This window comes from Microtus pennsylvanicus, chromosome 2 (genome assembly GCF_037038515.1).
Source record: "Microtus pennsylvanicus isolate mMicPen1 chromosome 2, mMicPen1.hap1, whole genome shotgun sequence".
In the NCBI taxonomy this organism is placed as follows: Eukaryota; Metazoa; Chordata; class Mammalia; order Rodentia; family Cricetidae; genus Microtus; species Microtus pennsylvanicus.
In genome coordinates this window covers 57,092,475-57,107,938 of record NC_134580.1, presented here as the reverse complement: position 1 = coordinate 57,107,938, position 15,464 = coordinate 57,092,475, and the positions used below count along the sequence as shown (strand labels likewise).

At 41.2% G+C, this 15,464-nt stretch overlaps 1 protein-coding gene and 1 long non-coding RNA gene across 4 annotated transcripts in view; one reads left to right on the top strand and one right to left on the bottom strand.

The window, feature by feature from the left end:
* The window catches only part of Pkhd1l1 (PKHD1 like 1), a 126,291-nt gene extending 117,810 nt beyond the window's left edge, over positions 1–8,481 (top strand). For all 3 annotated transcript variants that reach the window (XM_075961048.1, XM_075961047.1, XM_075961046.1), the window contains 6 exons: positions 733–1,074; positions 3,551–3,702; positions 4,831–4,977; positions 5,312–5,465; positions 6,405–6,653; positions 8,269–8,481. In XM_075961048.1, coding sequence (XP_075817163.1) covers positions 733–1,074; positions 3,551–3,702; positions 4,831–4,977; positions 5,312–5,465; positions 6,405–6,653; positions 8,269–8,279 — 1,055 coding nt within the window. In that variant the 3' untranslated portion in view covers positions 8,280–8,481. The remainder of the gene's footprint in view (positions 1–732; positions 1,075–3,550; positions 3,703–4,830; positions 4,978–5,311; positions 5,466–6,404; positions 6,654–8,268) is intronic.
* Positions 8,482–8,753: 272 nt separating this feature from the next.
* Positions 8,754–13,294, bottom strand: LOC142843545 (uncharacterized). Its single transcript, XR_012909649.1, has 3 exons — positions 11,971–13,294; positions 9,429–9,469; positions 8,754–8,897 (listed from the first exon to the last, which is right to left on the bottom strand). It is a non-coding gene; the product is annotated as an uncharacterized LOC142843545 (long non-coding RNA).
* Positions 13,295–15,464: the final 2,170 nt, after the last annotated feature.

Genomic DNA, 15,464 nt, shown 5'->3' with positions numbered 1-15,464 from the left:
ATGTTCTGTTCTACCACTGGAATACACTTCAGCCTTTGGGGCTTACATGGTGAAGATCTGCTGGTTCTTAATTGTGTTGACTCTCTCTCTCTCTCTCTCTCTCTCTCTCTCTCTCTCTCTCTCTCTCTCTCTCTCACACACACACACACACACACACACACACACTTCATAAAATCCAATTCCCTAGTAGAATTTGTTTTAATTAATCATAGTTTTTACAAGCTAGCTCATCATCCCATTTGCACAGCATAAGAGTCCTCTGAGATGTTTTAATAGATCCTTCATTTTATCACATACCTTCTGTCCTCAGTAGAACGAAAAATATTAACATGTATTGCTGAATGAATTAGAAGGCCATTTTAAATTTACACTTTTAAAGCACCAAATTCCTTCACCCATGGCTTTAAAATTCAGAATATGTAAATCATCTTCTATAACTTCAGAATAAATTTCTGGGTGCATAGTTTTTCAGTTTTTCATTTTTATTGTGGCAATAGATAATTCTTTTAGAAATCAATTTTGTATACAATGACTATTAATAGTATTATTTAATGGATTATCATGTTGCAAGTTAATTTCGTAGTCATTTGGATTTTAATTTGTACGCTTTGTTATGAAAATAATATCATTGAACTTTTGGGAGTTCAAACAAATATTAAATACTGCATTTGGCCATTATGCTAATAGAAATATATTCTGATATTTTGCTGTCTTGACCTTTTTTCTTCCTAGAGCAATTCCTCCCTAACCTGGCTTCCGCTGGCCCAGGTGAGAACTACTTTGACAGAGCCTACCAGATGTTGTACCTTGTGGTTAAAGGAACCACACCCGTGGAAGTCCACACTGCTGCAGTCATCTTTGTTTCTTTCCAACTGCCTACCATGACAGAGGACGATTTTTTTAGCTCTCACAATCTGGTTAGAAACCTTGCCTTGTTCCTAAAAATATCGAGTGACAAAATCCGTGTCAGCAGGATAATGGGAGGGAGTCTGCGAAGGAGGAGATCCGTGGGACGCGCAGTGGAATTGGAGATCGGAGCCGCTCCTGCTTGGTTCTTAAGCAACTCTACCGCAGGTACAGCCTTTGAGATAAAGGAATGTCATTGTCAAGTGTAAACTAGCCTACTAGGAAGCCCTGTTTTCTCTTTGTCTTGAACCCTAAAGGCCTACAAACCCTTTTACTTCTCTATTTCTATAATAATAACAACTTTGGAATTATGAAGAGGTTGCACATGAATAAATCAAACAAAAGGATCTGACTTAATAGGAAGTAACTTAATCTGAGTGCTAAAGGGTAAGAATAGGTTAAGATAGTCAATTAGAAGAGGAAGCTGCCTGTGGAACTCTGTTGCTTAGAAGAACATAGGACGTCTAGGTTGTAGTGATATTTCCTTCATATTTCAATAACTGAAGCTTGCCTGGGGATCGGGAAAGTAAAACAACCACAATGGCATATGCCTTTAATCGCAGTAGCCACACTACTTGCCATAAAAACCAGACAGTACATGACTTAAATCCCAGTGGTGCACATCTTGAATCCCAGCGCTAAAGAGGTTTATAAATCGGGAGGAGACAGCTCTCAGACACAGTCTCATTCTGAGATTCCTGGAGGCAAGACCACCATTTTGGACTGAGGTCGAGGTAAGAGCCAGTAGCTGGCTGTTTTGCTCTTTGGATCTTCAGGTTGAACCCCAGTTTCTCTCTCTGAGTTTTTATTGTTCTTGCTTCACTAGGCTTATGTTGCAGCAATGGTTTCTCTGATGTTATCTACCTCGAGTCATAGCTGACTTCCCTTCTTCAGCTCTGTTCTTCCTTGGATTATATGGCTAGTGTTCTGGTTTCAGTGTGACTTAACCTGTAGATTTAATCTAGGAGTTGCAGGGGCCCAGGGAACACCAGGCAGATTATTCATCCCTTTGTAGCAATGCCAGATAGACCTCGATAAATATAAGATAGAGGTCTGAGAACAAGGAGCATAGGAACATGAATGTAAAGAAAAGCAAGCCAATGGTGTGTTTATAAAGTAGAGTTTAGTGTAGGGTTGCACGTCTCAAGAAAAGTTCTAGAACTTTGCCTGGTGTGGATGAATCATGAAAAAACATAGAGAAGTAAAAAGATAGATGTGTACATAGTCGTCTAGCTGATCCATCACATCAGGGTATCCAGCATGTAAGCATCATACAATATGGCATTCACATAGTGTCAGGTACACCAGAAAGAGGGAGCACAGGTGCTGAGGAGATGTCTGGGTGGGTGGAGTCCTCAGGTCAGAGGTTTCCATGTCAAGGTCTTCAGTATTGAGATGGCAATCGGGAGAAATGGAAGAACAGCGCAGCGAAGGTTGCGTCTGCCACTGTGCTGAGAGCCAGTGACCATAAAGTAGCAGTGGCCATGGGATGATGCGCCTGGGTACATCTCCCCTAGACCACAGAAGCATTTACATTTCAGAGAGCTTAGAGAAGACATCTGGAAGGAGTCAGGGGAGAGGGAGGAAGCTGAAAGACTCAGCCTGTTTCTGAGACTCTGGGTCGTGCAAGGAAGACCTTTCGAAGTGAACTGAAAATTCCGAGTGTGGGTTCCAATGTGTTGTGTTAGGCAACACTGCTCAGCACACCAAGCTTTCTAGTATATTCTTAGTGGAAGAAATTCAGGGGTTTGAGTCATGAAGGCGTGACTTAGAATGTGGAAAACAGCGGATCTTTTAAGCCACAGGATCTTAATAACGTCTTGGTTACAGCAGTTTTCCAAGAATCACTCTGACTACAGTGTGTGGAATAAAGTAGAATTTAACAATTCTCATTTTGAGGGCATTTTGACAGTAAGGACAAAGGAAGTTGAAAATTAGTGTATGGTTAAATATAAATTGGTATGTAAGTGGAGAAGAAATCAAGAATAAGTATCAGACTCTCTCAAAAGGAATACGAAGGTGTGGTTAATAAAGTGGGAGTCCTTGGGGAGGTGATTAGTTTAGGAGGAAACCCCAGGTCCCCTGAAAGGAAGAGAGAAATGGAAGAATGTACTGTCTGAAAAGCAGCCTTCAAAACTTCCAGAAGTCCAAAGAAGGGAATGGATGGTTAGGAACCTGATAACTTCAGCAAGTTATTAATGCACACACTAATAATGGGTAGATCCTTATTATACTTCAGTTCTAAAAATACTCTGTTCTGGAAAAGTAATGTGTGCTGACAGGAAAGGCTGAAAATCCTTCACTTCTGACAAAGAATGACAGTAAAGTTTAAACCATGAGACACACTCTCTCATTGTGCTTTCAGGTGTGTGTGTGTGTGTGTGCGTGCGTGCGTGCACACACACACGTGCATTCTTTGTTACCTTTTTTCTTTCTTAAGTTGTATTTTCTAACATTCTCTTGATCTCTTCATTTCCCCCAATTTATTAATATGACTGTCATATTGTTTTCAGGTACCGAAGTCTTAGTAGTCTATAATGTGATGAAGAATGCAAACAAAATGAAAGCCAAAAACTTTCACATATTCACACATGTCTATATTCTTGTGATCCAAATAAATGCCCTAATGGATTTCCCCCCACAGGTCAGATGCACTTGTCCGAGCTCCAGGACATTTCTAGCTCTCTTGGCCAAGCTGTCATCTTAGGGAAAATTAGTACTGTCCTTGGATTCAATATTTCTTCCATGTCTATCACCAGTCCTATTCCCCAACCATCCGATTCTGGCTGGATTAAGGTAAGAACACACAGCTAGAGTAAAATGTAATTTATCTTTTAAAAAATGGTACTGCTTTAAAAAAAAGAAGATCTTCTTTATATTTCAAATATGAAACCTAGATAGCATGTCTTTCTAATTCATTTTTATGGGTTAACTGAAATGGTAATAATGTAGTTTAAAAAATAAAAAAAAATGGTGTTTCAGATATGGTTGGAACACTTGCAGTGCAAGCCTGTGTCTTAGTTGGGGTTTCTATTGCTGTGAGAAAACACCATGAGCAAAAGTAACTTGGGGGAAAATGAATTTATTTCAGCTTATAGCTGTAGTCCACCATAAAGGGGAGTCAGGGCAGGAACTCAAGGCAAAAACCTGGAGGCAGGAGCTAAAACAGAGGCCATGGAGGACTGCTGCTTACTGATTTGGTCCTCATAGTTTTTACAGCCTGTTTCCTTATGCAAATCAAGGCCATTGTCCAGGGCTGGCAAAACCCACCGTGGACTGGGTCCTCTTGCATCAATCATTAATCAAGAAAATGCTCGGTGGACCTTCTTAGAGGCCCATATTACACAGGCATTTTCCCAGTTGAGGTTCCCTCTTCCCAAATGACTCCAGCTTGCATCAATTTGATATAAAACTAATGAACACATATGAGGACTTGAATTTTGATTTCCATTATTCACGTTTAAAGCTAGGCATGGCCAGGCGTGCCTGTAGCCCATACTGGTCTGGGTGAGGGGACAGGGAGTTATTGTGACTTGATGAACAGGCATAAAAACAGCTAGTTCCAGGTTTACTGAGAGACCCAGTCCCAAGCATGGACAGTGGAAAGTGCTATCAAATGACTCCTTGTGTGTCCTCCTCTGGCCTTCATAGGTGGATGCACCTGCGCGCGCGCGCACACACACACACACACACACACACACACAGCATTGGACATGATCATACTTCTAAAACTTAGTTTTTCGCATGTATTTTGCATTGAATATGTGTCATAGCTATGATTTAGAGAGGTATGTATAGCAATGACCATTCCACATGTTGAATTTACTATTTCAAATGAACTCAATACTGCACTTGGCCTGGCTGCATTTGCTGTGACATGCAGCCAGTCCTGAAAAATTCCTTTCTTTGCTCTGTCCATGCCAGGTGACTGCCCAGCCAGTTGAAAGATCTGCATTTCCTGTCCACCACTTGGCCTTTGTGTCCTCACTCTCCGTGGTGGCTCAGCCGGTGGCAGCACAGCCAGGGCAGCCATTTTCTCAGCAGCCCTCGATAAAGGCCGCAGATGCGGAGGTGAGTCCGGAGTCGCCTGTCTCCAAGAGTGAAGAACTCTGACTGTAACCCCAGGAGGGAGCCACTTCTCCCGCGGCTTGAGTGTGAAAGTTATCTATCCACATGTATTAGACATGCATTAGACATGTGGATTGTCTCTTTTAGCTAGTGTTTCCAAAATGTTTCTTTGAAAGGAAACGCTTCTTTTCTGTTCATGCTCAGGGTCTCTTTCAGTGAGGTTAGGAGAGTCTTTAGATTCTTAATTTGTAATAGACATTTTTAAAATAGTTTATCTTTTTTGAAGATCTAGGACCGGGCATTTATTATATTCTCCACTGTTCTTTTTTTTCTTGAGGGTAATTGTGTATCAGTTGGAATTACGTCACTTACTTTAAAGGCTGTCCTAAAGGATTCCAATAACAACCAAGTTGGCGGCCTTAGTGGAAATACAACCATTCCATTTAGCAACTGTTGGGCAAATTATACAGATCTCACGCCTCACAGAACAGGTGAGTGGAGCATAGTAGGTCCTCCATTTCAGCAGTAAAAAGTTGTGTGTTTTCTTTGAATAGACAAAATATTCTATAATTCTTTGGTCAATAAACTGTAGAAATCAAAGTGCTATATTATGCCTTTTCCTGACTATAACTGTTCCCCTTATAAAATGCCCTTAATATACAAAAAATTAAAATATAATTAGAGAAATTTAAACATAATCAGCAATCATACATTAAAAATATCATAATTTGTATTCTCTTCTTGCCCGTTATTGCTCCAAAATTCTCACTAAATGTGTTACATTTATATTTTAAAAATTAATATATACTTTTTTTTAACTTAAGGTAGACTTGTAGTAACTTAATAATCTGCAAGTGTTCAGAGCTGAGCTAGAAAGTCACTTGTAGACTTTCTACAAGCTAATGAGAAAAGGGAAAATATGTACGGAGGAGGATTTGGGGAGCCTCGAGTTCTACAAACCAGTTGTTGTGGAGAATCTTCAGTGTTCTGGTTTATTTCCTGTTTCTATGATAAACACCAGGACCAAAGGCGTCTTAAAGGAAGAAACGGTTCCTTTCAGATTCTATGCTCAGAAAGTAATCCATCACTCAGGGAAGTCCAGGGAGGAATGCAAAGCAGGAAGCTGGCACAGAAACCACAGAGGACAGCTGCTCACCTGCTTCCTCCCTCACTTGTTCATGTGGCTTTCTGCACATCCTGGATCGACCTGCCTGGGGACAGTGCTGCTTCCCTTGCCTGTGGTTAGAAGCAGACTGAATGTCTGAGAATTTCATTATTTCCGTCTGTGCTCAAACTATGTCGCCAGACTCCACTGAAAAAAAATACTTCATTAGTAATTAGTACTGATTTTGAAGCCAATAAAAGACAAATGGGAATTGATTTAAAACAAGCAGCGAAGTCAACGACTACAATGTTTTTTCTCCCCCTAGGAAAAAATTATAAAATTGAATTTATCTTGACTAATGCGGTTCGGGTGGAATCTAGAACCTTCAGCCTGTCAGCACAGACGATCCCTGGTGGAGGCCAAAGCAGCGCTAGCAGCGGCAGCGGCCACAGCAGAGCATCCACTGTGGGGACACCTGTCCAGATACTGACTGTTGTAACAGGCTGTCTCATAGGAAGACTGTTGCTCTTGGAAGTCTTTATAGCTGCTGCTTTCATTTTGAACACAACCGCAGGTAAATGCCGTTCATTTTGTATGTAGCCTACGTCTCCCCATCGCAGGGGCCAGCAAGTGTTCCCTAAGCAAAAACTGTTCGCACAGCGGTTGTGCCTTGCACTGCTGGATATGCAGAGAAATTCAAGCTCAATGACAGACAAGATAACTCTATGGAAATGATGCCGCCATTACGTATTGGAATACAAAACTGTGGAGGTGGAGGCCTGAGGATAATCTCAGGTGTCACAAAGGGCAGACACAGCTTGAAATGCTTATGCAACTAATTAGCTAACTAAGCAACCTAGAAGTGGTCTGGTTTCTGGGCACTGTTTCTCCACCTCTCGGTTCTGTTCTCTTAGTGGTAGCTCCATTTCCAGGCTGGCTCCTCTACCCAGTCTTTGTGGTGACTGTCCCTGAACACCTGTTTGTGTTATACACCAGCAGCCAGCACAGCACACAAACACCTACATCCTCGACAGATCCGGCAGGCCCAGTCCGTGATCTAGATTGGGACCCAGGCTCTTTGGTGAACCAGTAGCGGTGGTCACGGGGCTCTAAAGGGCGTGGCCTGGGTGCCATCAGGTGTAAATAAGGTTAGGAGGAAATGTGGCAGGCAGACAGAGAGTGAACTTGAAAAGATTGAAAGCGAGAAAGGCCTTTCTGAGCTGGAATGATTCTAATGGTGTCTCAGCAGTTTGACTTGTTCACATTTTGGGAAGGGGGGCCTAGAGAGTCTGGTCAGTTTCAGGTACTTCCTGAAGCTATTTGGAACTGTTTACCTTCCTATTTAAGGACTTCACAGAAGGATGGATTGTTTCAATCTTGGAGAAAACTGTTATAGAACACTCAGGGAATTCAGAGGAACTCAGCTTCCCCAGCCTGGCTTTGCAGGTCGTGACTGTGCTGAATTAATCCAACATATAGATTTTGAAAATGCCTTGACTTCAAAATTTAAGTCAAAATATATGTTAATTTGGAGAAGAGGTTTTGCTTTTGTTTCCACGGAAAAGAAGAGGCTGTAGATTCATTCTGGGTTAAGAAAAATAAGGTTTGATCAAGGAAGACACCCTGAGAAATCTCCTATAGGAGCCAATGGCCCAGAGGTTTTTGGTTAAATGTGTCTAAAGAAACATGATCAAAATAACTTAGGAAATTGGTCATTAGTACTCATGTAATATTTATGGGCTTTTGTTTCATTATAAAAGTAGCATATATTCAACCTGGAAACTTGAAAAACCTAGAAAAAAGCAAGTTGAAAAATTGAAAAAGACCCAGAGCAAAACCAAAACCAGCCCAAGGTAGACAGAAGACAGGAAACCATAAAACAAGAATGGAAGTAACCTTTAAAATCAGACCTAAATACTGATTACCAATGGCTGTTAACATCATACAAAAAAGATGTCCAGAGATTTGTGCAAATGTATATGAATTGCAACTCTAAATACATTTCCACCAAAAAAATATTATTGATGGTAATGAAAATTTTATAAATTTTACAATGATTTTATGTTACTTTTACCTTGATAGTCAAACCATGAAATATTTAAAAAGTTAAAATTAATAGCACATACTTTTAAATGTACTGTATGTTATTAATCCTTTTTTTAAAAAAATGTATTATTGTCATTTTACAGGAAGCAACTAAAGTGCTATACTGAAGAAAACAAAGCTATAAGAACCGCTTATGTATGAACTATTTTGCTACTCAACAGGAAACAGCCCACAGTGTTCTCAATGAAAAGATGCTAAATTCCTTTAGTATTTTTATAATATTTGACATGTAATCATTATATTTAATCCAAAATTTCTGATTTCTTCAAAATACAAGTTTCTGTTGATTCCTTAAACTTGTATGTTCTTATTTCATTAAAAATTATAGGAATCTCACATCTGGAAGCAAATACTCCACCTCCAAGTACCATCAAAGCAGAGAATCCTTGAAGGAGTTGACAGAGTGAGGTGTAGTGGCTCAGGTCTTTAATTCTAGTGTTGAGGAGTCAGAGGCAGAAGTCTCCTCACAGTGAGTTCAAGGCACGCTAGGCTCCATAGTGTGGCTATCTCCATAGTGCAGCTCTCTCAAAAACAAAACAGGCAAACAAAATAAACTAATCTTTCCTGGTTAGTTTATTTTTGTATCCTTCACAAAGCTCAAGTTTCCAAAGGATGAAGTCATGGAACTTTCTGGCAGTCTTGGTGGTAAGATTGTTCTGGACCTTCAGCAGGCTGAACACTTGTCTTTCAGATCTGCAGGTATTCTGGGAATCTCAAAAGGAAAAAGAGTTTTCTTAGTGTCCCTAAAATTGGCTCTCAAAATTTTTAGTTTCCTCTTAGTCTTCTTTCCCATTCAAAACTATCTCTACTGAGTGTGTGTTCTGATTCCAGAGATCAACAGAATAAAATAATAATAATAAAAAGATAAACCAACCAACCAAAAACCTTTATTTTCCAAAGTGACAAACTGGAGAATTCAGAAAGGCACAGATTAATAAGGTTACCCAAAAGCCTTCAGACTATTAAAATGTAACTTGTCCTCAGAAAATATTAAAGGGACTGATTAACTTGGTGGAATGCCCATTAAAGGCCTGGCAGCCATTTGTGGCAGGTGCAGATGGATCTCAAAATGAATCTGGGATAGTTGATAAAATTCTATGAAGCCCATGCATTTGTCTCCTGCATACCATCTTCCGGGTACCATCTCCCAATATGTTCACCTTTGACCCCTGTTAGACATCCTTGGAAGTGAAAAAGAAAAGAAACAAGGTTGGGGGAGGGAGGCAACCTTCTGCCAACACACCTGAGAAAATTGTCTTTGTTCTGTTTCTCACAGGGATGTACCTAAAGCCAGATATAAAAACATAAATTTTGGCTAAGACAAAGTACAAAGAGAGATACCACACAAATATGTAACATGTTTCAAAGTAAAGTCACCTAAAAGCATAAAGATTACAAGATTTTTTTCAGAAGCTGATCTTTGGAGATGGCTGTACTTAGAAGCCACATTTCAAAGCAGAGGGGATAGCAAACACCAGCTTCTAATTCCAAGCCAAGAGAAAAGGACTTACACTTGGCTCATGGAAAACGTAATATATGCTCCTGAAGGTCAAGGTGTGTAAGTGTTGGTGACCCAAGATTTCCATCAGAGAACAGGTAGCAATCTCTTGTCTTGAAGGGAAGAACTTGCATGGTGCAGCATCTTCCGATGCACAGGGATGAGCTATGTATGAACTTCTCTGTGTGTGTTTGTATGTATGTGTGTGAGAGATGAGAGGTGGAAGAGAGGGAGAGAGAGAGAGAGGTGGGGGCAGCAAGCAGGAGAGAGTCTAACAGTGAGAAGCATGGTCTAGGAGGGTTGCCTGGAAGGGAAGGTGACTGGACAAGGAAGCAATGCATGACTAGAAGCAGTAGAAAATTCCAGTCACAGCTGGAATATGACGAGTCATGACTTTGCGGGAGAGGTCCTTGACAGGAGGTTTGGAGAAGACATGGGAAAGCTCCATGACAAACTTGCCTTGTCAGAGGATAGTGTTGGTACTTGTGACATTCCGCCAGGAACTGAACACTTTCATAGCCTCTTAGTCACTTACTGACAGCCTGCAAAGTGTGGTCCTGATGGGGTTGAGGAAGCCAAACACAACTCTATTCCATGCTGAGACGTACAATCAGGCTTCCTAAGGCCAGTCCCTTCTACTTTCCATTCACGGTACCTCATTTCTGATAGAAAATTAAATCCCGAGGTTTGTAATTTACCATCTCTAGGGCAACTCTGGGTTCTGGGAGAGATGCGTGTGTGGTAAAGGCCACACAATTAGCACCGTATGTAGCTCTTTCTCTAAGTTTTAATTTCATCCACTGGAAAGTTTTTGCCAGTTTTTTTTCCTGTAGACATTTAATCAAGAGGTTTTTTAATATGATACTTGGCAGTAAAAAGGATTTCTAAAAGCTTTCTTTTTTGCCACAGACTTGTTAAAAGCTACTAATTTAACTGTCCTAGCTGTTGGATGTTTGTTTTTTTTAAGAGCTTTCTAAAATTATCGTATTACTTTCCCATAATAGATAATGGGAAAAAAATCACAATTTAATCTCTACTTTTTTATATTTAGCCAGCTTTTAGGAATCCACAGGCAATGCCAATTTATATGTCTCAATTCATATACTAGCCTCCTTTTTTCTTTTGAATTTCTTTTTTTTAAATAATTTTTCTCTGACATTTTTGCCCTAGATAATGATATTTTAATTCTTAAAATAAGTTTAAACATTAGAATTCGCTATTCTATTCAGCTGCTGGAAGAAAAATCACTCTGTGTGTATGAATGTGTGTTTGGATGGTGTTGGTGTTGGGGGCACGTGTGTGTGTGTGTGTGTGTGTGTTATATTTTCATTTTTTGACTTATAACTCCCAAAGATCAGCCAAAGAACGCAATTTCTTTTCCCAAGGTGGGTCCCAAAAATTCAGCTCTTCCTTACTTTTCTCAGACTAACTTGTCTGAGAGTTAAGACTCTGTCCCTACCTCCATCTCAAAGATGGTTCTGTCTCATAGTTAGAAAGAAGCAATACTACAAGGACACACCAAGTGTCTGTACAGGTGTCCCAGGCTTGTTTTTCCCAGGTAGTCTGCTAGTATTAGATGAACTTGCCATAAAACCTTAAGCAGACAGCAGGGCTCAGAGAATTTCTGGATAAGTAAACTTGCAGAAGTCCCTGGATCATGCTGCCCTAAGAGCACATAGGTATGCTTTGTCTTTCTCATACCTCAGATAGTCATCGTTATACTTTTATAATGCCCCTTATAATAAATGTCTCTGTGTATGCCTTCATAAATTCTGGGAGCTTTTCAAACAATACAATCAAATCAGGGAGGGGGTGTGGTGATCCAGTTAAACAGAGGCACAGATAAGACAACCTGCAAGCTGGTGTGTGCCCCTGGCATTAAAGCCAAAGGAGCAGCTTGGGAACTGAGTCTTTACCTGGGACCCGATGCTATCTCCAGGTAGAAAACATCAGAATTGAATTAAATTCTCAGCCCCAGCTGGTGTCTGCTAAAGAGCTGACTGCTTCCTGTTTAAGGATACCAAAAACTCTATGCATGTAGCGTAAGATGCGATCTATGTGTGGTTTGAGCAAAATTGTCTAAGAAAAGTTGAATCCATGTTTGTTCTATCTGAGATCAGAGAAAATGGTCATCATGTTATTGCCATTGTGGTCTATGCAATGATCAGGGAATAGGAAGAAAATGAGAGTATCTGCCTATGTTTCCTAGAACAAATAAAATGTTTATGTCTTGTGACACTGTGACTAGCCTTTCTGGAATCTCTGCAATGATGGCCACAGGGCTCACCTGGTCTTGAGTCTTGTCTTCACCAACTCTTCTGTTGCTGGAATAAAACATTCTGACAGAAGCAGCTTCCGAGAGGAAAGTGTTTTCATTTGTTTTCTTTCTCATGGTTCAAGGGACCTGCACCTCATGTTGAGAAATCAAAACAAGAATCACATTGTACTGACAGGAAACAGAAAAGAATGAAGGCATACTAGTGTTCAGCCTGCTTTCTTTATTTTTATACAGCCAGGATCCCCGACCTGGAGAATGAACTTTCCCACAGTTGAGTGTTCCATGCCCAATTGCTAGGCCTCCTTAGCCTCCTTATTCCCCAGGGAAAGGTGAGTGGGCTACCCACCCATTCTGCATCCCTACAATGCACGACAATCAAGACATAATAGGGAGTCAAGTCAAAGCAGGAACTCAGTTTATTACTGAGAGCATCAGCTTATTATATAGGTTAAGTGACATCATGTGATGTGGGGGTAACTCCAGCCAATGAGAGACAGCCAAGCCCTTCCTCTGGCTGAAGAGGCATCTACCTGGATTTTTCTGTCTCATCCTCACTCAGTTCCTTCAAACTAGAGCCAGGCTTTTCTCTGTCCTGCAGGCCTCGAGGTACAGGTCCTAAGATAATTTTGGCCCAACATCTTTTCCTTTTGTTTTATATCCCACCCCCTACTCCAGTCACCAAGTCAGAATAGCCCACCGGGGAGAGAGAATGGGTCAGGACCACCCCTACCTGGAGTTTCAGTCTGGATACCCCCAAATTGAGAGTTCATCCGTGGGATGAGATGTATTGAGCCTATCATACTGTACTCGAAGGGCCATGAATTGTACCTGTTGTATCTGTTTTTGGGATGATTGTTTCAGCCTTTGGAGTGAAAAGACAGCCATGGGGTGAAAAGACAGATCAATAAACAAATAGCATGAGCCCAATTAGGGAAGAGATGAGTGTGGTAAATCATGGGGACCAATTAAACCGGGTCTCATACAAGGTCCTTGACTTAAATGAATCAATATCTTTTCTTAACTCATCTAGGGTTCTTGTAACTATCCTGGAATGACCCGCAAAGAAGCAACATTCTTTCCTAAGTGCCCTGCAAATTCCTCTCTGTTCCATAAACAGCAAGTCCAAGCCTCTCCTATTTTGTAAGGTTACCCTTGCTAAGGAATCCAAAGACTTTTGTAAATAACATAATGCAGCCTCTGTCTTTTCTAATTACATCCAGCCCAGTCTGCTCAAATCCCCAGGAAGAACAATTGTAATCAGGAGCTGCCCGGTGGTTTCTAATAGCAGAGGCAGTCCAGTTGCTTCCTGGGCAGACATAAAAGGGCGTCTGCAGGAGGACATGTCTCCTAAGGACATGAGAACACCCAGGATCATTAGGGTAAGATGCTTGGGGTAGGGTGCACCCTGAAAGCCTCTGCATTCAGGTCTCCCACCATGTCCCAGTTCCCACACGCCAAATCACAGAGGTCAAACATCAGGTCAGTCCACCACATCCAGGGTGTCCTCATCTGAGAAGTTTGGTTTAGGATCCTTCCTAAACCATCGCTTAACAGGATCCATGTCACCTTCTGTGGTTGGTGGGGGGCTGGACCTTGATCTCCGGGAGAAGAGTTAACATGATTACTGCCAGGAGGACCATCTGAAATAAAAAGACAACACTTTCCTCAAGTGTCAGTGTCCCTTGGGCAGTTGTTACTTTTCTTTTCTTGTGTTTGAATTTAGGGGTTGTCCACCATAATCTCTTTCTTTCTTTATTGGCCATTTCTTGGTCTTCCCCGTTGTCCTGAGAGGAGGGAAGAAATTCTAAGTTACTGAGCAGGCAGCCGTATAGGTGTTCCCCTTTGTTTGGGAAAACACATCCGTATCCTAGGCCCTGTGTCAACAAATGGTCTGGGCCCCTCCATTGGTTAGTAAGAGGATCCTTCCTCCTAACCTTTAGTAGAGATCCCCAATGTTTCTGAAATCTATTTTGTTCATCTGATTTTTGAAAATTTAAAACATTGATGGTTAACCTTTTGCAGTTGTAGATGGGGGAAGACTTCTCCCCCTTTTTGTTTTATAAGGACCTCTTTGAGATATTGTTGATGTCTTTCTACAATCACTTGACCCTGAGGGTTGTATGGGATCCTGGTGATATGGGATATATTCCATCTCTGGAAGAATTCTAATAATGTTTTACTTATAAAACAGGGGCCGTTGTCAATCTTGACCTGTTGTGGTCATCCCAATGTAGCAAAACATTTTAAGAAGTGGCTTTTGGCATGGGTTGCCTTTTCCCCTGAGTGGGCCTTAGCCAAGCATGCCTTAGAGTGGGCGTCTATGGTCACAAACATATATTTTAATTTGCCAAATGGAGGGTAATGTGTTACATGTTTGCCAGATGATATTGGGTCCTAACCCTTTTGGGTTCATCCCTGGCTCTTGTAAAAGGGAGTGGGTATGGAGAAACTGTTGGCAAGTCTTACATGTATCAACAAATTTTTTAAATTCTTTTGCAGGGATCTGGGGGTATGGGTATTTGAGTCCTTTCTAGTTGACATGAGTTAAGCCATGCATTTGGGTAGCATTTTATATGGGCGGAGTTGAGACCTCTATGAGACAGCACCCTGAAGCTGCAGCATCCGCAGCAGCATTCCCTTGGGAAATGAGGCCAGGGAGGTTTTAGTGTCCTCTGAGATGTTGAATGTATAAGCGTTTTTTCTCCCTTCTAAGAGCGATCTGAGTTGTATCATCAAGGCAGAAATAGGATTAGCATCCAATGTGATATAGACATAGGGTAAGTGTGGCATTAGGTTCACCACATAAGAGCTGTCTGAATAGAGGTTGCAGGGTTCTGGGACCTCTTGTAGGACAATATATATGGCCATAATTTCCTTATATTAAGCAGATCTTCCACAAGGGAGAATTTTGGTAATCTTTGTCTCGGCCCCCCCACCCCTGCAGGGAAAACTACAAAGGTGACCGCATTCTTCCCACCATTTGTGCAAGCAGTGAGTGTTTGCGTCAGGGGCCTAGAAGAAAAGACTAAGGGGACTCTCCAGTGTATTTCTTGATATAGCTTCACTAACCAGGACTCCTCAAAGTGGGTGTCCAGGGTCCCCAGAAATCTCTCCAGGGTGAGGGTCAATCGAGAACAATGTCTGGCTGCCAATTCTAAATCCTTAATTTTGGATGGAATTATTAATTTAGAGGAATTTTTTTCCATAATGTTGAAGGGATGTGTCCTGATTTTTGTGGTCATATAAGCTATTTGATCGACTAGAGAGTATACTCTGGGAGTGCCCTCCTTGGTGGCGTCCACACATTCTAGTGACTGCTGAACAATGGCAACCGGCATAGTCTTTTTTCCTAATAATATCCAGCCTTGGATTGGAATGTTAGGATTATATCTCACCAAAGAGCTGATGGAGCACATTGAGGAATTCAGGGAGTGCCTGACATGGGGTAAGGAAATGATCTCATAAGGTTGCCTCCCTTTTAGGAGATCTTATAACACATCTAG